This window comes from Syngnathus acus, chromosome 13, assembly GCF_901709675.1.
Source record: "Syngnathus acus chromosome 13, fSynAcu1.2, whole genome shotgun sequence".
NCBI lineage: Eukaryota > Metazoa > Chordata > Actinopteri > Syngnathiformes > Syngnathidae > Syngnathus > Syngnathus acus.
This window is the reverse complement of record NC_051098.1, coordinates 97,440-120,493: the sequence shown is the minus strand read 5'-3', so window position 1 is coordinate 120,493 and position 23,054 is coordinate 97,440. Positions and strand designations below refer to the sequence as shown.

Genomic DNA, 23,054 nt, shown 5'->3' with positions numbered 1-23,054 from the left:
AATAAATACAACTCAAATGCTCCCTCCGGCCGCTAGAGGGCAGTAAATGTGTAAAAGAGCTCACGTCCAGCATGCGGCACTGACACGAGTTAGTACCAGGAAAGAAACATTCGCAACGTGGTGTCCAACTAGAAATAACTACTACTAAACAAGTTATCGGTCAACACACCCTTCCCAAAATGGCACTGTCAAAAAAAAGAAAAGTGGACACGGAGTGCAGGGTTTTCCAGGAAAAATGGACTGAGAATTATTTATTCACAGAAGTGAAGACAAAACCAGTGTGCTTGGTTTGTAATCAGCAAGTTGCAGTGTTCAAAGAATTTAATATTCGGCGCCACTACGAGACTCATCATAAAGACAAGTATGACCACTTGAAAGGACAAATAAGAAAAGACGAGATAAACAAATTGGTCGCTGGTCTGAAGAAACAGCAGTCTGCTTTTACGCGCAGCCGCGATATCGCTGATGGGGCTGTAAGAGCCAGCTACATTATTGCCAACGAGCTGGTGCAGGCATCCAAGCCATTTGCTGATGGGGAGTTTGTAAAAACTTGCATGCTGAAGGCTGCAGAAGTCGTGTGCCCTGAAAAGAGACCTGCCTTTGCCAATATTAGTCTAACGAGGAACACTGTCGCAGATCGGGTGACAGAACTCTCAAGTGACTTGAGCAGCCAATTGAAAGAGAAAATCAAATCATTTATCGCATTTTCAATTGCAATAGATGAGAGCACCGATGTCACAGATATTGCTCAACTGGCCATATTCATTAGAGGTGTTGATGAAACTTTGACCATCACCGAGGAGCTGCTTGAATTGGTGCCCATTAATGACACCACAACAGCAGAGGACATTTTCAGCGCTCTCGTTGGAGCGCTGGACAAGGTGGAGGCGGACTGGTCCCGTGCTGTGAGCCTGGCGACCGACGGTGCGCCATCAATGGTGGGGAGAAAGGCAGGCGTTGCCACAAAAGTCCGTGACAAAGTACAGACCGCAAATGGAGGACAGGAGTTTTGGGCATTTCACTGTATTTTGCACCAGGAGGCGTTATGTTGCAAAACACTGCAAATGGACCATGTTATGAGCGTGGTTGTGAAAACTGTCAATTTCATCAGAGCTCGCGGTCTAAATCACCGCCAGTTTGACTCATTTCTCAGTGATCATGACATTCGTGCTGGCCTACCATACCACACTGACGTGCGCTGGTTAAGCAGAGGTGCAGTACTCAAGCGCTTCTTTGAGCTACGAGGCGAAATTGGACATTTTATGGAGAAGAAGGGACGCCCAGTAAAGGAACTTCAATGCAAGGAATGGGTGCAGGATCTTGCCTTCATGGTAGATATTACGCAACACTTGAATACACTTAACACTACATTGCAGGGCCGTAACAGAGTTGTCACTCAATATTACGACAGCATAAGTGCGTTCAAGATGAAACTGTCACTGTGGGAGACGCAGCTATCCAGCGGTGACACCACGCACTTCTCATGTCTCACAGCTGTGCGTCCGAAGGCACCGGATCGTCCCGATTTGGATAAATATAAAGACAACATAACAGATTTGCTGCGAGAGTTTGAGCGGAGGTTTCAGGTTTTCAGTGAACTTGAGAACAAGTTCGGCTTTTTTCGCTCGCCATTTACAGTGAAGCCTTCTGATGTGCCAGCGGACATTCAGCTCGAGCTTATTGACTTGCAGTGCGATTCCGCTATGAAGGATAAATTTGGGTCCGTGGGATTGGATACGTTTTATCAGTATCTTGTGCCAGGTTACCCCAAATTAACAGCCATGACTGCAAAGGTTCTCTCCATGTTTGGGACTACTTATCTTTGTGAACAGGTGTTCTCCGTGATGAACAATAATAAAACAAAGCAGCGCTCAAGGTTGACAAATGAACACTTGAATGACATTGTTAAATGTGCTGCTACTCAGGATTTGACACCTGATATCGACGCACTTGTAAAGGCAAAAAGATGCCAAGTTTCAGGAGCCAGCAGCAGCAAGTAGACTGCAGGAGTGCAGTGAGAGAGAGAAAAAAGTGTGATGACACGACATTTGTTTGCACTCATGAATACAGATCATTAAAAATAAGATTAATCTGGTTTCATATTAAAGACAATTAATATTGTGCAGTATATTCTCAGCTTCAGTAGGCCCAGCCCAGTAGTTTGAGCTGATGTAGTCTAATCTTATTGCCCATGCACTGCTAAAACATTTATTTTGTATTTTTATTTATTATTATTTCAAAGCAGTATGACAATTAAGGCAAAACATTTTTTTTCATAGCTCCCACTTGAGTTTGTTTAGTGTGGTGAGTTGGTTCAGGTGTAAAACTGCAATCACTCAACTGTTAAAATAAACCAGTTGTTAACACATTCAATGCCAAACATGAAAATCATTTTTTTTCTCCATTGTTTGTGAATAAATGTGTTGTGCTTAGAAAAGATCCCTTGTCATCCGTGATTATAATATGTAGGGTAGGCTACAAATGTAGGCTGAATGATAAAGCATAGTACTGAAAAACAAAGCTAAATAGTTGGAGTTGACATTCTTTTACTGATCCGGCCCACCTGAGAACAGAAAGTCTGGATCCGGCCCCAGAGCCAAACTGAGTTTGACACGCCTGCACTACACCTTGTGTGAGCCAATCGGCTTTGAGAACGTACCACGTGACACACTGCGTTGTGTACCGGTGGACTTTGTGGTGAAAGTAGAGAACCTAATGCACAAAAAGATGATCATCCGAGAACTACAATAAGTCAAAGTAACAATACCGGGACAAAAGTACAGGAGCAGGCTTTGAGAACTGTGAGTAAGGAACTTGGGCCTCGTAAGTTTTACAGTTTTTTTTAATTCTTACTTTTTTTTTCAGCTGTTTTAGTGTACCGAGACGGTACCATTGTTTACATTACAGCATTAGCACAATGTCTGCCACTCGATGTTGAAACCTTTTCTTGTCATCCAAGCGGTGGAAGGTCTGCGGGACTTAAAAGTAGGGATGCACGATATATCGTATTAAAATCGGTATCCGCCGATGTTTGTCATTTTGTAACATCTGCATTGGTTCGATGAGTAAAATGGAAACATCTGGCAGAATCCCCCTGTTTGCCAAACATTTGTTGATTAAATGGTTCGAAAACGCTCTTTAACCTAAAATTGTTGACAATGTTGACAGATATCACGTAACGACGGAACAAGATTAAAGACATAAATTTTTCAGAAAGAAAAATAAAACATTATGAAGATAATAAAATTAAATAAAACCAAATTAAATAATGTTGACAGATATCACGTAACGACAGCACAAGATTATAGATATACATTTTTCAGGAAAATAACTGAAACATTATGAAAATAAAATGAAAATAATTATGTGTGAATCATGTTTACAATTTCTGAAATCACGGTACATGTTAGTAAGGTTCTAACGTTTGTTATTGCTGCTTATTGTTTATTTCTGAGGGGTATTTGAGAAAGTGGGTTAAGTGAAATGTCTAAGTTAACCCGGAGATGAGGGAAACTGAGTTATCCGTTCCAGAACTCTGGGCCAGTTACTGCGGTAACTTACTCTGCTAACATAACCTGCTCGCTGGCAGGTTTACTATAAAAGACCCAGAGTTTCTACCTGTCTCCTCCCACACAAAGAAAGCAGTTAATCATGGATTGGCCATTCATTCAAAATCCGATCGACATTAATAGAGTTTTCCCCACTCTACCTTTTATGCAAGAACCACACGTGAGACAGTTTGCCCATTTTACGCTTGCAAGCTTGTAACCAACTCAGTGGCCTAGTGGTAGAGTGTCCGCCCTGAGACTGGAAGGTTGGTTCAAACCCCGGCCGGGTCATACCAAAGACTATAAAAATGGGACCCATTGCCTCCCTGCTTGGCACTCAGGATTAAGGTTTAGAATTGGGGGGTTAGATCACCAAATGATTCCAGAGCGTGACACCACTGCTGCTCACTGCTCCCCTCTCCCCCAGGGGATGGATCAAAATCACACGGGGATGGGTTAAATGCAGAGGACAAATTTCACCACACCCAGATGTGTGTGTGACGACGATCATTGGGACTTTTTGGGGACTTTAAGCGTAGAAAGTCATCAGCACCCTGTGTGGTACAGAAATGCTTGAAAGCAGTCTGACTTTCGCCTCTTGCAAGAGAATATTTATTGAGAGAAAGCAGGGTGGGGGTGAAAGTGAACAGGTTTTGGGGGTGAACAGGTTTCTGGGTCACCTCTGCAAACTGGTTAATCTGTGCAGAGGGTCTTAGGTCTTTCTTTTACAAGGTTGTGCAAACAGATACTAGTGGAGCATTTTAGATAACTAACTAAGGAAGAATATTTCCACATCATTTGGAAAGTTTCAACACTGCAGGGAATGTGGAAAGTTTCAACGAGTCAAGGTAAAATGGAAGGTTTTAAAAAAGTTAATGATTCTAGTCAACATTCCAACATAATCATACGATCAAAATAATGCATCAACTCTAACAGACATCGAAGCCATAATAATTCGAAACGCTTTACGTTGCGAGAGAATCTTCCGACCCAGAAGTTTTATCATTTCAAGAAGAATATCTTTTATTGTAGTTGTACACTTGCCTGTCTTGTGTGCAGGCACCATGAATTTGATACGCACATTTGACGGTGTGCATGTGTGTGAGCGTGTGACTTTAAAAAAAAAAACCTGCATGTGTGTGTGTGTGACTTTAAAAAAAGACAGTGACAGTGCTGTAGTAGGTGGTGGCAGTCAAAAACAAAATCCCGGACAATTTTGAAATTCCCCCCGGTCATTTTATTAGGTCTCAAAAGTAGGACATGTCCGGGAAAAAGAGGATATCTGGGGGGTATTCCAGAAAGCAGGTTCAACATACTCTGACTCTATCCCTGAACTCTGAGTTGACTTACTCTGAGATGGGAGGCTCTGAGTATTCGGTTCCAGAAAAGCTGATATGGGGGGTATTCCAGAAAGCAGGTTCAACATACTTTGAGTCTATCCCCAGGGATGAGAACGGCAAATGAAAAAAAACACTGAAAAGCCGCAATGGGCCAGTGGCTACAGGCCCCCATTGGGGGCTGCAGGGCCCACAGGCCCCCATTGGGGGCCGCAGGGGGCCAGGGGCAACAGGGGGAAAAGCTCCCTAGAAAATCCTGGGTTTTGGCAGTATAGCAACCCCAAAACCATTAATTTCATCACTCAATTTCAACAGTTTTGTTGAAAAAAATATTCCTGCTTGGTGCGCTACCAAGGTGAATATAATCTATTCTATTCTATTCTATTCAATGTTTTACCATGTAAGCCAATTGAGAACACGTTCTCATTTACAATGGCGACCTGGTAGGAATCTATTTTTCCCATTACAAAAAATGGATTTTTTTTTAATCCGTTCCAAGACTTTTTTAAGCATTTTTTCATTTGCGCATTTTTGTCCGATCGCGCAACTGCAGCGCACCGCCGAACGCGCAACTGTAGCGCGTCGCCGACCGCGCAACTGCACCGCGCTGGTTGCATTATTGTGACAGAGCCGCCGCTGAAATTTAGAAAATATTTCTAAAGTCCTGATGTACTTTCCAAAATTTAAGTGGACCTCAGTGTGCAGGGAGCTTAATTTAGTCCGATCGCGCAACCGCAACGCGCCGGGCACTCACTGTCGCATTTCTTTAAAAGCGTCTTTGTGTTCCGAGTTGTAAGATGACGCTGCTCTCGAGCCATGCCCATCTGAAGCAGTTCCTGATCCCACCCGACTTGTCTATTTCCCTGGCACGATCCTCGTCTTTTTTCTCTAAAACCTTCGCCATGCTGGCTAAAACTTTTGCTAATTAGGCAAATGAGTAGGCAAATGATGTGACGAAAGTAGCGCCAAAATGCTGCCGAAAATAAGGCGGCTGTTGTCGCAATACTGCTGCCCCCCCCCCTACACCCTCCATATAAAAACAATTTTCTCAACGGTCAACACGATTCACGAAAATGATACTCCCGACGGAAATAAACACGGAAATCCGCGGATCCGCGGAGGATTCTCATCCCTGTATCCCTGAACTCTGAGTTGACTTACTCTGAGTAGGGAGACTCTGGGTATTCGGGTCCAGAAAAGTTGACCTGAGTTTGTTCAATCAACTCTGAGTATGTTCACCTGGAGTTACGCACGTGCACAACTATAAAAAGCCATTATCAATCGAGCCCCGATACCACGAGTCACCATGACAACTGAGGAAAAACAGATCACCTTATTTTACTTTATTAGTCCTTATGCAGGCCTACGGCGAGTACGAACGTATATTTTTGGCCGCAAATCTAATACGGCTCCAGCAGCGACGAAGAGAGAGACGTCATGGGAGGAAATTAATGCTCGATGCGCAAGTTTGAATGTACTATTTCATTGATGTAACATCTAACCGAGGGGTGTCCAAACTTTTTGCAAAGCGGGCCACATTTGGTTAGATTAAAATGTATAGGGGCCGACCTTTCGCACCGACATTCCTCAAACCATTACCATTGTAAATGAACTTGTAAATATGTAACTACCGTATTGGCCCGAATATAAGACGATGTTTTTTGCATTGAAATAAGACTGAAAAAGTGGGGGTCGTCTTACATTCGGGGTCTAGACATCGTACTTGTGTGCAGCGGTAAGTTAAAGGTTGCTAGTATCGACTGAGTATGTTGCTGTGATCGTGTGCGTCTTTGACACAAAGTGAGTATATACGTACATTTAATTGTTACTACTGTCCACTGTTGTGCCGTTTATCCGATGGCAGTTTGCTTCGTGTGCGCGCCGTACGATTGACAGTTTCGGCGCGCTCCTTTAAGTTTGCCTCGCATCGTACGAGTAGCCGTTACGCAGCGGTGCGGTGACTAACGGTCGCCAGCAAATGTATTTTGTTGTCTCGATGACTTATGTTTGGTGTGTTGCTGAGAGTATTTCATTTATGGTTATTTAGTATAGTATAATGTGTGCTGTCTACTAGTGTTGTGTGACGTCAGAAGTTGAGCGTTGACTTACGTGCTGTATTTCTGTCTGTTCCAGAACCACACACACACACCACACACACACACATACACCCCACACACCCTTTACACGCTTCATACATTAATCACACACACAATTATTACATTCACACACCCAAAGACTCACCCATGTACACTACACACACCTGCTCTCACATCCTTACGACCAAACATATACCCGAACTCGGAATCGAACTCACGGTGTCGGCACACAAGACAAGCAAGTGCTCCACTACACCATCAGCGACTCCCAAGCCAACACAAAGTGTGTGCTCTAACAAAGCGCCCCGGATCGCTCTTCCCCGCTCCTCCCCCCTGCTGCCTTCATCGCCTCCCAAGACAATCGGAAACTACTGAACTCTAACAATATACAAGTTGCTACACTAAATAAACTATATATCAAAGAACTATAACAAATAAGTTTACCCTCTGTGTCACTCCAAATCATTAAATCTATCGAAATGTTTGTCCTCTGTCAATCTCTGCCCTCTGAGTTATAAACAACTCCTGAGTCAGTGAATGGAACTTTGGTTTTTTTGTCACACACACACACATTCACACCGTCATATGTGGGAACCGAACTCACGGTATCGGCACACATGGCAAGGAAGTGTACCCCAACAGCATTAGCCACTCCCGTGAATGGAACTCATTGTCAGTGGCAGCTCCAATTATTCCACAGGCCTAGACTGCGCCCTCATGCGGTTTAAAGTGAAGATAACATGATTTTTTTTCTTTAGCTTCAATAACAAACACAACCAAGTTCTGACAGTAACACAACACAAAGCAATACACATAACAATACACCAGACAAAAAAAAACAATCAAGTAAACACACAGTAATGTCAGCAACGGCAACTCACACATTTATTTCTATATTACAACATCCCGTGGAAGCAATACACCAAACAACACAACTAAACAACCCCCCCCTTCAAAAAATTAAATAAATAAAAAATTTGATATAATAATATCAATTGGCTCGGACAATTACCACATTTCTTTCCATAATACAACACCTTGTAAGCACCGAACATTAAGTCAAAGTCAAAGTCAGCTTTATTGTCAATCCCTTCATATGTCAAGACACACAAAGAAACCGAAATTCCGTTTCCTCCATCCCACGGTGATGAGACATACAAGTAGGCGACACAAAACAAAAACAAGAAGGCACGAACCATAAATAATAAATAATAAATAAAATAAAATGAGCGATGAATAAAAACAGACCAATAACCCATTGAATATGAGGGGCAAAACCGAGCCAGTGAGCATACAGCAAGAACAGGACGCTACGCTGAAAGGGGGAGCGAGTTCAGGATCCTAACAGCCTGGAGTACGAAGCTGTTGGAAAGTCTGGTGGTGCGGGAGCGCAGGCTCCTGTACCGCCTCCCAGAGGGCAGAAGTTCAAACAAAGAGTGAGCGGGGTGACTCACATCACTCACAATCTTGGTCGCCTTGCGAGTGAGATGCGAGGTGTAAATGTCCTTCAAGGAGGGGAGAGAAGCACCAATAGTCTTACTAGCCGTTTTCACAATGCGCTGCAGGGCCTTCAAGTCTTGGTCAGTGCAGCTGCCACCCCAGACAGCAATACAGCTGGAGAGGACGCTCTCAATGGTGCCGCGGTAAAAAGTAATATATCAATTGATTGAATTGTAATATCAAACAATTCCAACAAAACAAGGTAAGAAATCATACAGCAGCATGGCAAAAGGATTCTATTTTGTGATTAGAGTTCCTCAGTTGGCATAAGGAAGATATATACATTTTACATTCGTTTTTAAAAAAACTTAGATTTGGCAGTTGTTTTCTCCATTTATTTTTGTGAATATGGTATTTACTAGGGGTGTAACGATTCATCGATACACATCGATTAATCGATATAATGCTCTACGATTTATTGGCATCGATGGTAAACGTAAACATCGATTTATATCGCCGTGTTTGACCTCGGACATTAGACGCGACTTTATTTTGAAATCCAGTTCATTGTTGCTTGCTTCCTCTTTCCGGGAGCAGTACGCGGCGTGCTGTGTTGTGAGCAGAGCAGGCACGTGAAAGGGGAGCCGACAACTACGCGGCTCCTGGGCTGGTGCTATGGCTAGTGTCCAAGAAGACGAGGAAATTCGCTCCCCTTTGGGCTTCAAGTCATTCGTTTGGAAGCACTTTGGATTCCAAAGAAAAGATGGCTCAACGGACAATTAAAATTATTGTAAATAAATAGTTCAGTAATGCACTTTAAAGTTAATGGTATTACAAAAAAAGAAAGAATATTCATTTTTCTTTACTTATATGAGAAAAAATATAGGAATTTGATAAAGTTCAGTGTTAAAATAAGCACTTTGTATACTACAATACTCTTGTAATTTCCTAAATAAAGAGTTTGCAGTACCTTGTTGATTTTGCGTATGAATTGTTATAAATCAGGATATTGTTCTATATTTTTTATTTAAAAAATAAAAATAAAAATATCGATCGTGGAGCACTATATCGTGATGTATCGTGAATGAATCACAGCAGGCTTTAAGATATCGGCAATAATCGTATCGTGGTCCTTTGTATCGATATGATATCGTATCGTGACAAAACCCGCGATTTACACCCCTAGTATTTACCCATCACAATTACGAAATTAACTACCAACAAAATGTCTTTGGTAAATTCAGATTTGCCTAAAAGAATGTCTTCGATTGTGAATTGTTCCATGCCATCAATTTTGTTACCCAACCAACTATGTACCTCCTTCCAAAACTGATTGCATATAGTGCAAAGGAAAAATAAATGTTCCGTTTTTTCTGGGTTTTCTTCATTTAATTTATATAGCGGTTTTCAATGACCCAAAGACACTTTACAGGGAATAAAAAGGGTGGGGACATGGGGCGCGGGGGGGGGGGGGGAGACAATAGGATATAATTGTACTAAGTTCATTTTGTTTTCACTTGTTAACATGTCAGGTAATGCAACCTAAAATATCTTGTCTGAGATAAAAGAACCAGTGAAGTGACAATAGGATATAGTTAACAGGACATGGGTCAGCAGTGCGAAGGAGATGGATGGAGGAGCAGGAGGGGCGGGAGCGGAGGTTGTTGAGGTTGGCAGTACCGGAGGATGGGGTGACGGGGGGGTTTGTAGTCCAGAAAGAGGAGATGGGTGAGCCGTCGAGGAAGTGCCGGTTAAAAGACAGTCCAGATGTAGCAGCGACGGCGAAGGATCCCAGCCTCGAGTGGAAGCAGCAGTGGACCAGGTGGTGATGCCGGTCGACCTCGACTGCACCCGCACGAACGACAGGCCCCAAAGCACCACGGCGGCACACAGCCGAGCCACAGTCAGCGAGGCCGCAGGGAGTGGAGCCTGCCCCCAGAGGACATCGGCCGGACGGCCGGACGGCCAGAGAGCCGGGCCAGAGCTGCCGTCGAGTCCACAGCAGGCGGACACAGGCTCAGAGCCGGGAGGCAGGAGGGTCCGGTGGTGGTTTTGGCCAGCTGACTGTTGGCTAGCTGGATAACGTAGCTGGTCGCCCGAGGGAGAGGAAACAGATAGGTGAGAGCGGAGCTGCGGGGATGTGAGGTGGACGGAAGACAACACAAGAAAAAATAAAAGAAGAGATGGGTGCACTGAAAACGGGAAAACGAAAAACAAGTAACGGACACGGTCCGGGACAGAAGCGGCAGTCAACAGATCTGATGCCAACGTTGCTCTAACCCGGAAGACAACAGACGGTGGAGGAGGGGGAGTTCAACATTCAACCATTCTAAAAGATGCAGGGCTTTTCTAATAAAATCACAGAATATTTGACCTTTAATAGTTCTATTCAAGTATTTATCACATTTTATGTCCGTAATGTTCAACGCCCCGATTCTTAAAGTTGGAAGTTTTATCTGGACATTAGAAAAAATTATTGCATTTTTTATCATTTGTAATAAAGCTGGAGGGATAGCTTTTTGAATTTTTGGATATTCTTTTTGCGTACAATAAAATTTTAATTTGTTTCTCAGATCCTGCAATTGTAGAAATTCTCCATTTGTACTTAGTACAAAGAAAATTCCATGGTCAAATGACATTTGGTTGAACAATGACTTTTTGTTTGACACAATTGCTCTATTATTCCACAAGGTGACACAATGAGTTATGGGTAAACACCATTTTCCAATACTGTAAAACTTTTTTTTACATTTTCCAAGACTGTAAAACCGACATTTTAACTGCATTTGGCTGCCGTATTCGTGGTCGCGGGTGTTAGCTTTCTTGTATTTAGCCATCTCACCAGTGATTCGTAAAGCAAGTTCGACAAAAAATGTCTCCAAAATTTCGATAGTTTCTCCCAAAAAAGTTAAAAAATCACTCCAGTTACCTTCTGGGTTGGTTGATGGTTCCTCAAAATAAGTTTGGACGTGAAATTCTAACTTTCCATCAGGCCCCTGCTCGGGACTCAACCACTCACTCCGCCATCTTGATTGTCTCCCCGGTTCCAAAATAACATGTGAAGTGATCAACTATACTAGTAAATAAGTAATGCGTTAATGATCAAGTAATAATTTGTTAATAAATTCACATGCAAGTCGTTCCTGATTACAAGTCTCACCCTCAGCCAAACTATGAAAAAAACTGCGACTTATAGTCCGGAAAATACGGTACATACGTACATACATACATACATACATACTAGGGGTGTAACGATTCATCGATACACATCGATTAATCAATATAATGCTCTACGATTTGTTGGCATCGATGCTAAACGTAAACATCGATCTATATCGCCCGTTTTTGACCTCGGACATTAGACGCGACTTTATTTTGAAATCCAGTTCATTGTTGCTTGCTTCCTCTTTCCGGGAGCAGTGCGCGGCGTGTTGTGTTGTGAGCAGAGCAGACACGTGAAAGGGAAGCCGACAACTACGCGGCTCCTGGGCTGGTGCTATAGCTAGTGTCCAAGAAGACGAGGAAATTCGCTCCCCTTTGGGCTTCAAGTCATTCGTTTGGAAGCATTTTGGATTCCAAAGAAAAGATGGCTCAACGGACAAGACACGTGCAGTTTGTAAATCCTGCCATGTAGTGTACTGTTCTGACACCTGAGCATGTCGATCAGTTGATTTTCTTGAAGAAGAACCTAACAAAGAACGCACTATCACAAATTTCAATGCACTAAACAAACATGTGACAAACTACTTTTGATTTTGCACTACATGTTGTATTATTGGCCATATTGAACAGTTCAAAGAGTAGACACCGTGTAATGTTAAAATTCTATATAAAGAGTTATAAATTAAGTTATTTTTGTTTTATAGAAGAGTTAAATAACAACATACATATTTTATTTATGTATAGTTCTCTGGTATTGCAAGAGAATGTTTTTTTTTTGCATTTGGATTAGAACATATGGTCAAGGTGTAATGTTTACTACATTCATTATAAAGAACTTATTTTTGTTTTGTAATTAAATAGTTCAGTAATGCACTTTAAAGTTAATCGTATTACAAAAAAAGAAAGAATATTCATTTTTCTTTACTTACTTATATGAGAAAAAATATAGGAATTTGATAAAGTTCAGTGTTAAAATAAGCACTTTGTAGACTACAATACTCTTGTAATTTCCTAAATAAAGAGTTTGCAGTACCTTGTTGATTTTGCGTATGAATTGTTATAAATCAGGATATTGTTCTATATCGATCGTAGAGCACTATATCGTGATGTATCGTGAATGAATCACAGCAGGCTTTAAGATATCGGCAAATATCGTATCGTGTTTCTTTGTATCGATATGATATCGTATCGTGACAAAACCCGCGATTTACACCCCTAATACATACATACATACATACGTACATACGTACATACGTACAAACCGGATTCGGTTGAAGTTGGGAAATTGTGTAAAATGTAAATAAAAACAAAATACAACGATTTGAAAATCCTTCTCAACCCATATTCAATTGAATACACTACAAAGACGACATATTTAATGTTCAAACTGATAAACTTAATTGTTTTTTGCCAAATAAAAATTAACTTAGAATTTCATGGCTGCAACACGTCCAGTAGAAGTTGGGAAAGGTGGCAAAAAATACTGAGAAAGCTGAGAAAAGCTCATCAAACACCTATTTGGAACATCCCACATGTGATCAGGCTAATTGGGAACAGGTGGGTACCATGATTGGGTATAAAAGGAGCCTCCCCAAACATGCTCAGTCATTCACAAGCAAGGATGGGGCGAGGTTCACCACTTTGCGTGAGAAAATAGTTGAACAGTTTAAGAACAACATTTCTCAAAGCAAAATTGCTAAGAATTTAGGGATTTCAACATCTACGGTCCATAATATCATCAAAAGGTTCAGAGAATCTGGTGAAATCACTGCACGTAAGCGCTACGGCCGGAAACCAAGACTGAATGATCGTGACCTTCGATCCCTCAGACGGCACTGCCTTAAAAACCGACATGAGTGTGTAAAGGATTTCACCAAATGGGCAGGAAAACTTCAGAAAACCACTGTCAGTAAATACAGTTCGTCACTACATCAGTAAGTGTGGGTTAAAACTCTACGATGCAAAGCAAAAGCCGTTTATGAACAACATCCAGAAACGCCGCCGGGTTCTCTGGGCCCGAGCTCGTGTAATGTAAAATGGACTGATGCACACTGGACGTCGTGTCCTCCGGACCAAAGAGGAAGCGGACCATCCGGACTGTTATCAACGCAAAGTTCAAAAACCAACATCTGTGATGGTATGGGGGTGCATTAGTTACCATGGCATAGGTGACTTACCGTATTGGCCCGAATATAAGACAGCCACGATTATGAGACGACCCCCTTTTTCAAGACTCAAGTTTGAAAAAACACTTTTTAAACACCAAATTTAATTTTTATACAGAAGATAATTACATCTGAAACAAATGATTATAACAATATATTCGAGAGAAAAATCATGTTATTTTGCCTCATTCAAATCATGCAAAAACTGTCTATCACATCTTAATATATTAACATTTATATATGTAAATTAAAGTGCAATCACATTTGTAAATGAATGGCTTCTGGTTTTTGAAATGTAAATAAACCAATCTACTGTGATAAAACAACATTTCAATAACTGCATTAACCATTAAAGTGAAGTCTAACTGGAACTGTCATCTTGAAACAAATCTGAATGAGGTAAAACATTGCAATAAAATAATGCAAACTGCTACTGCTATTGTTGGGGAGCCTGAAGACTGTATAGGGGGTTGGCTCGGATGGTTATGCTCTTTTCGCCCCCAGGTGTCGGTCAGAACACAGGAGGGAAGACGTGGTTCAGTTTTGATTACTTTACTGAATTCTTGCCAAAAAATAATAATAACCATCAATGAAATACTCTCGGCAACACACCAAACATAAGTCATCGATCGAGACAACAAAATACATTTGCTGGCGACCGTTAGTCGCCGTGCCGCTGCGTAACGGCTACTCGTACGATGCGAGGCAAACTTAAAGGAGCGCGCCCGAACTGTCAATCAAACGGCGCGCACACAAAGCAAACCGCGATCGGACAAACGGCACAACAGTGGACAGTAGTAACAATGAAATGTATATACTCACTTTGTGTCAAAGAGGCACACAATCACAGCAACATACTCAGTCGATACCAGCAACCTTTAACTTACCGCTGCGCACAAGTGAAAATGGGTATAATGTCTAGACCCCAAATATTTATTGTTATTTGTTTATTTATTATTTATTCATCACTCTTATTCATTCGTTGTTTGTGCCTTCTTGTTGTTACTTTTTGTGTTGTTTACTTGTATGTATATTGTGTACTATGTCTTGTCAACGTGGGATAGTGGGAACGTAATTTCGATCTCTGTGTGTCTTGACGTGAAGAAATTGACAATAAAGCAGACTTTGACTTTGACTTTTTTTGACTTTGATAAGACGACCCCCACTTTTTCAGTCTTATTTCAATGCAAAAAACATCGTCTTATATTCGGGCCAATACGGTACATTTCTGTGAAGGCAACATAAATGCTGAAAACTACATACAGATTTTGGAGCAACATATGCTGCCGTCCAAGCAACGTCTTTTTCATGGACGCCGCTGCTTATTTCAGCAAGATAATGCCAAGCCACATTCTCCACGTGTTACAACAGCGTGGCTTCGAAGTAAAAGAGTCCAGGTTCTCCCCTGGCCCGCTTGCAGTCTAGACTTGTCTCCCATTGAAAATGTGTGGCGCATTATGAAGCGTCAAATACAACAGGGAAGACCCCGGACTGTTGAACAACTGAAGCGGTTCATCAAGCAAGAATGGGAAAGAATTCCACATGAGAAGCTAGGAGAATTAGTCTCCTCTCTTACCAAACGTTTATTGAGTGTTATTAAAAGGAAAGGTGACATAACAAAGTGGTAAACATGCCCTTTCCCAACCTCTACTGCACGTGTTGCAGCCGTGAAATTCTAAGTTAATTATTATTTGAAAAATAAAATACAGTTTATGAGTTTGAGCATTAAATATGTTGTCTTTGGAGTGTATTCAATTGAATATAGGTTGAAAAGGATTTTCAAACCATTGTATTTTGTTTTTATTTACATTTTGCACAATTTCCCAACTTCAACCGAATCCGGTTTGTACATACGTATACGTACATACATCCCGTAATCTTCGGACTATAAGTCGCGGTTTTTTTCATATTTTGGGTGGGGGGGCGATTTATAATAACTTGTTTTTTTTCAAAAATTTTCCCCCCAAAAAAAAGTGAAACCGCGATAAACGAACCGCGATGGAGCAAGGGCTTACTGTAATTTGAATTTCAACTGACACATCTAATAAAAATTCATTCAACTTTTATAAAATTGTTCATTTGTATTTAATTTATTATTATTTTAATCTTTAACTTTTCTGGTAGTGCAATTGAGGACAGATTCTCATTTGCAATATAAACCTACCGTATTTTCTAAAAGTCGCGTTTTTTTTCATAGTTTGGGTGGGGGGGCGACTTATACTGAGGAGCGACATATGTGAATTTTTAAAAAAAATGTTAAAAAAAAAAAAAGTGAAACCGCAATGTAGCAAGGGATTACTGTAATTTCAGCAGCGCGGCGCGGCGTGGCGCGGCGGTTGTTTACATAAAGGACAAAGATTGATCACGGGATGACGAAGATGACGAAGGGCCCCACCTACTACCGGCATCATTAGCGGCTTTGTTTCTAAGTGACACGGCGGACGAAGAGTTTGAAGGATTTAAGGATTTGGAGTGACACAGAAGGTTTGAAAAACTATTATGGCTTTTACCCACGCCCGGTCCTACTCTCCGGAGCTCTCTTTCACCTCCGTGGATTGAAGTCGGGGGCCGGCGCTCGGCCGGGTGGCTGTCCAGGGACGGTGGATGGGGCTCGGACATGGCTTTTACGCACGCCCGGTCCTATTCTATGGAGCTCTCTTCCACTTCCGTGGCTGGAAGTCCACGCCGCCACACGCCTGGAAGTTTGTTTTGTTAAATAAAGAGCCGTTTACCAAACCCACGTCTTTCCTTGAACTTTGTTAACACTACAATATAGTTATATAGTAGATCTGTGGAATAACGACGAGGCTGACGTCAGGGCGCACGCGCGGCGTTGTTGACGAAGGACGAGGAATTTAATGATTTAGAGTGCACAGATGGCTTGATATTACTATTGCTTATATAATAGTTATTTGATATCTAATTTATATATCGTTACAGTGCCTTGCGAAAGTATTCGGCCCCCTTGAACATTTCAACATTTCGCGACATTTCAGGCTTCAAACAAAGACATAAAGTTTTAATTTTTTGTCAAGAATCAACAACAAGTGGGACACAATCGTGAAGTGGAACGAAATTTATTGGATAATTTAAACTTTTTTAACAAATAAAAAACTGAAAAGTGGGGCGTGCAATATTATTCGGCCCCCCTACTTTGTAGCGCCACCTTTTGCTGCAATTACAGCTGCAAGTCGCTTGGGGTATGTCTCTATCAGTTTTGCACATCGAGAGACTGGAATTCTTGCCCATTCTTCCTTGCAAAACAGCTCGAGCTCAGTGAGGTTGGATGGAGAGCGTTTATGAACAGCAGTCTTCAGCTCTTTCCACAGATTCTCGATTGGATTCAGGTCTGGACTTTGACTTGGCCATTCTAACACCTGGATACGTCTATTTGTGAACCATTCCATTGTAGATTTGGCTTTATGTTTTGGATCATTGTCCTGTTGGAAGATAAATCTCCGTCCCAGTCTCAGGTCTTTTGCAGACTCCAACAGGTTTTCTTCCAGAATGGTCCTGTATTTCCCCGGTAAAATTTGACCGGCACCTATCCGTGTCACAAAAAAGGTTGGGGAACGCTGCTTTAGTGTGGCTTATTCATTATTTAATTTGAACTATTTTAATTAAAATCTCATAACAGCAGTCTTCACACATAAAAATACTCAATAAACCACATGGAATCAAAAACTTGTTTTCTATCGTGCGTACCACTCCGTTTGAAAAGACATGCGCCAAAGTCCCGTTGTCCGAATCAAACCTTTTAACCCCGGAGTTGGTCTTCCTTTACTGATGACCTCCTGCTTCGACCGAAAATCCATAGTTGAAAATCGTTTGAGTTTGCATATGTAATCCTCCATTGTAAAACGAAATGTAAAAACTAAAAAAAACTAAAAAAAAAACAATGTAAAACGAAATAAAAGTTGTTCACTGTAAATTTGAACTGGAGATCTCTTATTCTACAAGTAGGCGCATGAAGCATCCCGGGATCACTAGCACCCCCTGCCATAAGCCTGGAGAACCTTTTTATCGTAGCCTCCGTAAGGTCTCTTTTCAAAGCCGTTTTGTTCATCTAAAGCAGGGGTTCTAAACCGGGGGTATCCATACTCCTTGGGGGTATGGGACCCAAATGCTGGGGGTATGGGACTCGATCTCTCGTAATCAGGTATTTTTTTAGTATCTCTCGTTATTTTCTTCTATTTTGTACCTATTATTGTTCACAGGTTATTTTTTCTTAGTTATGCTTATGTTCTTGTTCACTGTCGTTATGCTTGTCAGTAGTTAAAATCTGACAATCTCAAATGAACGTAAAAATCTGCAGACCTAACGATTAATCTGTAGAGTTGGCAGCACTGACAGCACAGGCAGTGGGTGTTGTGGCCATCAGCTGAGCTCTGGCGGGACCACAAGCAGCATAACTGACCACAACATCGCTGTAGCGTCAAAAAGCCGTCCGCCCCCTCACCCACAACATTCATATTCACGCCTCACTCCCACACCACAGCAGTTATTTTGTCCTGCATCACACTCACTACACCACAACACACCCATCCTCCCCTAAGAAAAATATTAACACAGAAGGAATAATAAGGCAAGTAAATATGAGGTCAAAAGCTCTTCTTTCTTCTTTCTTGCTCTTCTTTTTAGGGTTAGGGTTAGGGTTAATAATTATTTCAACAGTCAAGTGAAGGGGGTATGGTACCATATTGGACAATCCATTGGGGGTCTGGAATCATTCGAAGGTTAAGAACCCCTGATCTAAAGAAACACAACGTTACAGACAGATGACAAAAAACACTAGATATTATATTAGGGGTGTAACGATTCATCGATACACATCGATTAATCGATATAATGCTCTACGATTTATTGGCATCGATGCTAAACGTAAACATCGATTTATATCGCCGTGTTTGACCTCGGACATTAGACGCGACTTTATTTTGAAATCCAGTTCATTGTTGCTTGCTTCCTCTTTCCGGGAGCAGTACGCGCCGTGCTGTGTTGTGAGCAGAGCAGGCACGTGAAAGGGGAGCCGACAACTACGCGGCTCCTGGGCTGGTGCTATGGCTAGTGTCCAAGAAGACGAGGAAATTCGCTCCCCTTTGGGCTTCAAGTCATTCGTTTGGAAGCACTTTGGATTCCAAAGAAAAGATGGCTCAACGGACAATTAAAATTATTGTAAATAAATAGTTCAGTAATGCACTTTAAAGTTAATGGTATTACAAAAAAAAGAAAGAATATTCATTTTTCTTTACTTATATGAGAAAAAATATAGGAATTCGATAAAGTTCAGTGTTAAAATAAGCACTTTGTATACTACAATACTCTTGTAATTTCCTAAATAAAGAGTTTGCAGTACCTTGTTGATTTTGCGTATGAATTGTTATAAATCAGGATATTGTTCTATATTTTTTATTTAAAAAATAAAAACAAATATCGATCGTGGAGCACTATATCGTGATGTATCGTGAATGAATCACAGCAGGCTTTAAGATATCGGCAATAATCGTATCGTGGTCCTTTGTATCGATATGATATCGTATCGTGACAAAACCCGCGATTTACACCCCTATTATTTACTCATTATTATTGTGTGTTGTGTTAGTTTACCAAGAAGATAAACTTGGCAAAGGTTTAGTTGCATTGTTCCACAGGAAAGCGGCATTCAACGTGCTTCAATTATCTGATCACCGTCGAAAACGAGTCAGCCAACTACGGGGAACCCAGCCGGTTGAGGAAGCAGGTCAGACTCTGCAATTCCAGTGCTGGAGTCACAAATCGGCCAAGGCCTCGCACCACATAACATTCCTTAGCTAATCAGCATTGCTACAGCCACAATCTCCCCTCCCTTTAGTGTAGCAACGCCTCTGTAACCAGGGCAACCAAAACATTAAAAAGAGGAGTACGCAGAGAAAGGACTCAGAATTAATGGAGAGTGTAACTGAGCTTCCTTTCTCCATTGTTCTCCTTGCGAATATACCAATCTTGGTTGTCTTCTCTTTGTTATAGTGTGTAAAATAATGTCTGATGGTACTTAAACCTGACACATACATACATACATACATACATACATACATACATACATACATACATACATACATACATACAGTATCTCACAAAAGTGAGTACACCCCTCTCATTTCTGCAATGTTTTAATTATATCTTGTCATGGGACAACACTGAAGATATGACACTTTGAGACAATGTTAAGTAGTCAATGTAGAGCTTGGAAAGCAAAGTAAATGTATTGCTACTTCAAAGTAGCTCAAAATACAACAATGTATGTGTAAAATGCTGGCAACAAAAGTGAGTACACCCCAACTGAAAATGTCAAAATTGAACCCAAATGTTGACTGTAGGCAAGACACACTTCACCTGGTTGCCACTACACACGCTGGACACCATTTGAACCAAATATGTTTATCTTGGTCTCATCAGACACAGTACATGGTTCCAGTAACCCATATCCTTAGTCTGCTTAGACTTAGACTTAGACAAACTTTATTGTCATTTTGTCAACACTAGGTGTACACAAAACGAAATTTCGTTGCATACGGCTTTCAACAATGTAGTGGTATTTCGGCTGGTTAAAAAGTGACATTCTATATAAAAATATGAAATAAGATAATTATAAAGTACAAAGTGCAGCAGTGATAAAGTATGTAAACAGTGCAGGAGACAAAAACAGTATTTACAAGTGTGCAGACGAATGCTACGTTTGAATGTTCAACAGTCTGACGACAGCAGGGAAAAAACTATTGCAGAACCTGGTGGACCTGCAGCGGATGCTGCGAAACCTCTTCCCAGAGGGCAGCAGGGAGAACAGTCCATGGTGGGGGTGTGATGGGTCACTGATAATATTACGGGCTCGGGACACGCAGCGCTGGGATGACAAGTCCTGAATGGAGGGAAGAGGAGCCCCGATGATCCTCTCTGCTGTCCTCACCACTCTCCTCAGGTTCTTCCAATCGGAGGCGCTCCGTGATGTCATCATGCATACATACATACAACAGATCACCCACAGCAGGCATGTCCAAAGTCCGGCCCTAAATTTAAACTGGCCCGAAGCATTGTGTCATAAAATCAATAAGTGGCCCGCTGGCGCTTTCGCGGGGACCTGCGTGCCCCAGAGCAAGCCACAGAAATGAAACTCGTCCTAACGGGAACGCACACGTGAGCCAACGCTCATGATCGTTTGCGAGCATGTCTCCTCCGTCCCTTCCCAGCTCACGCGCACACAAGTGTCCGTTTGCAAGATAATCAGTGACACAGACACTTCCTCATTCAAATGTCCACACACCAAGGACTAAGGCAATGCTAAAATCAGAGACACTGCAAGTGACGCTGCACAGGGAATGACAAAAAAACAAAAAACACAGACAGTGGTGAGAGCTGTCTACTTCGTACTGACTCTACACCAGGGGTGGGCAAACTTTCTGACTTGCGGGCTGAACTGGGTTCTAAATTTTGACCGGGGGACCGAACCGGGAGCAGATGGATGTTGTGTTTGTGTGAAGTAATATAAACGACATGTAAAGGTCACTGCATAAAAGGTTTTGGCCTTTAGTAGGTAGTAAAGCATGGATATTAAAAAAAAAATTCATGAAACAAATGCATGTACCGTATTTTTCGCACCAAAAGGCGCACTGAATTTTAAGGCGCACCCTCATTGAATTTTTTATTTTAGAAATTATTTCATATATAGGGCGCACCGGAGTAAAAGGCGCATAAAATAGAAGCTATACTGCAACAAACTGAGGTTGACTAGGGTTGCGGTATGCATCCACTAGCCAATAACCAATGAGCCTTCTGTAAACAATCGCGTTTCTCAAACTATCTCCTATAAAATGATCAGAACTGACTAAAGTTCGATCTAACGCATTGGTACTGTTTACTTATGTTTCCCTTCCATATCGATCCATAAATTTACTCGAAACATTAACGGAGCAGCCTATTTTGACATGAAATAGCCTCGTGCGTATAGCAGCTATCACTATAGCATTAGCCACCCACAAACTCCCATGAGCCTCAGCTCGCAGACTCCCATGAGCCTCAGCAAAGTGTAAACAATCGCGTTTCCTGTAAAATGATCGGAACTGACTAAAGTTCGATCTAAAACATTGGTACTGCTTACTAGGGGTGTAACGATTCATCGATACACATCGATTAATCGATATAATGCTCTACGATTTGTTGGCATCGATGCTAAACGTAAACATCGATCTATATCGCCCGTTTTGGACCGCGGACATTAGACGCGACTTTATTTTGAAATCCAGTTCATTGTTGCTTGCTTCCTCTTTCCGGGAGCAGTGCGCGGCGTGTTGTGTTGTGAGCAGAGCAGGCACGTGAAAGGGGAGCCGACAACTACGCGGCTCCTGGGCTGGTGCTATGACTAGTGTCCAAGAAGACGAGGAAATTATAGAAATTTGATAAAGTTCAGTGTTAAAATAAGCACTTTGTATACTACAATACTCTTGTAATTTCCTAAATAAAGAGTTTGCAGTACCTTGTTGATTTTGCGTATGAATTGTTATAAATCAGGATATTGTTCTATATCGATCGTAGAGCACTATATCGTGATGTATCGTGAATGAATCACAGCAGGCTTTAAGATATCGGCAAATATCGTATCGTGGTTCTTTGTATCGATATGATATCGTATCGTGACAAAACCCGCGATTTACACCCCTACTGCTTACCTATGTTTCCTTCCATATCGATCCGTAAATTTACTCAAAACATTAACAGAGCAGCCTATTTTGACATGAAATAGCCTGTTGCGTATAGCAGCTATCATTATAGCATTAGCCACCCGCAAACTCCCATAATCCTCAGCTCGCAGACTCTCATGAGCCTCAGCAAAGTGCAACCAATCACGTTTCTCAATCGATCTGCTATAAAATGATCGGAACTGACTAAAGTTCGATCTAACACATTGGTACTGCTTACCTGTGTTTCCCTTCCATATCGATCCGTGAATTTACTCGAAACATTAACAGAGCAGTCTATTTTGACATGAAATAGCCTCATGCGTAGAGCAGCTATCATTATAGCATTAGCCACCAGCAAACTCCCGAGCCTCAGCTCGCAGACTCCCATCAGCCTCAGCAAAGTGTAAACAATCGCGTTTCTCAAACGATCTCCTATAAAATGATCGGAACTGACTAAAGTTTGATCTAACACATTGGTACTGCTTACCTGTTTCCCTTCCATATCAATCCGTAAATTTACTCGAAACATTAACGGAGCAGCCTATTTTGAAATAATATAGCCTCACGGGTACAACAGCTATTCAGTGACGCCCCC

The 23,054-nt window shown here is 41.6% G+C and overlaps 2 protein-coding genes and 1 long non-coding RNA gene across 4 annotated transcripts in view; 2 read left to right on the top strand and 1 right to left on the bottom strand.

Annotated features, from left to right (window-relative positions):
• appbp2 (amyloid beta precursor protein (cytoplasmic tail) binding protein 2) overlaps positions 1–23,054 on the bottom strand; it is a 226,908-nt gene that overhangs the window by 191,688 nt on the left and 12,166 nt on the right. The gene's annotated exons all lie outside the window — the stretch shown is intronic.
• LOC119132870 (general transcription factor II-I repeat domain-containing protein 2A-like) lies at positions 154–2,069 on the top strand. The gene is made up of 2 exons (XM_037268448.1): positions 154–1,252; positions 1,441–2,069. Exons 1-2 carry the CDS (start codon positions 180–182, stop codon positions 1,466–1,468), a joined length of 1,101 nt encoding a protein of 366 aa, XP_037124343.1. The 5' UTR covers positions 154–179; the 3' UTR covers positions 1,469–2,069.
• LOC119132899 lies at positions 20,797–21,101 on the top strand. Its single transcript, XR_005099984.1, has 2 exons — positions 20,797–20,835; positions 20,878–21,101. It is a non-coding gene; the product is annotated as an uncharacterized LOC119132899 (long non-coding RNA).

Bases quoted from the DNA above. Each gene is read 5' to 3' on its own strand.
- LOC119132870 (XM_037268448.1), top strand. From the start codon at position 180: ATGGCACTGTCAAAAAAAAGAAAAGTGGACACGGAGTGCAGGGTTTTC. The intron at 1,253-1,440 runs TGGACATTTTAT...TGAAACTGTCAC, and splicing joins TTTGAGCTACGAGGCGAAAT to TGTGGGAGACGCAGCTATCC.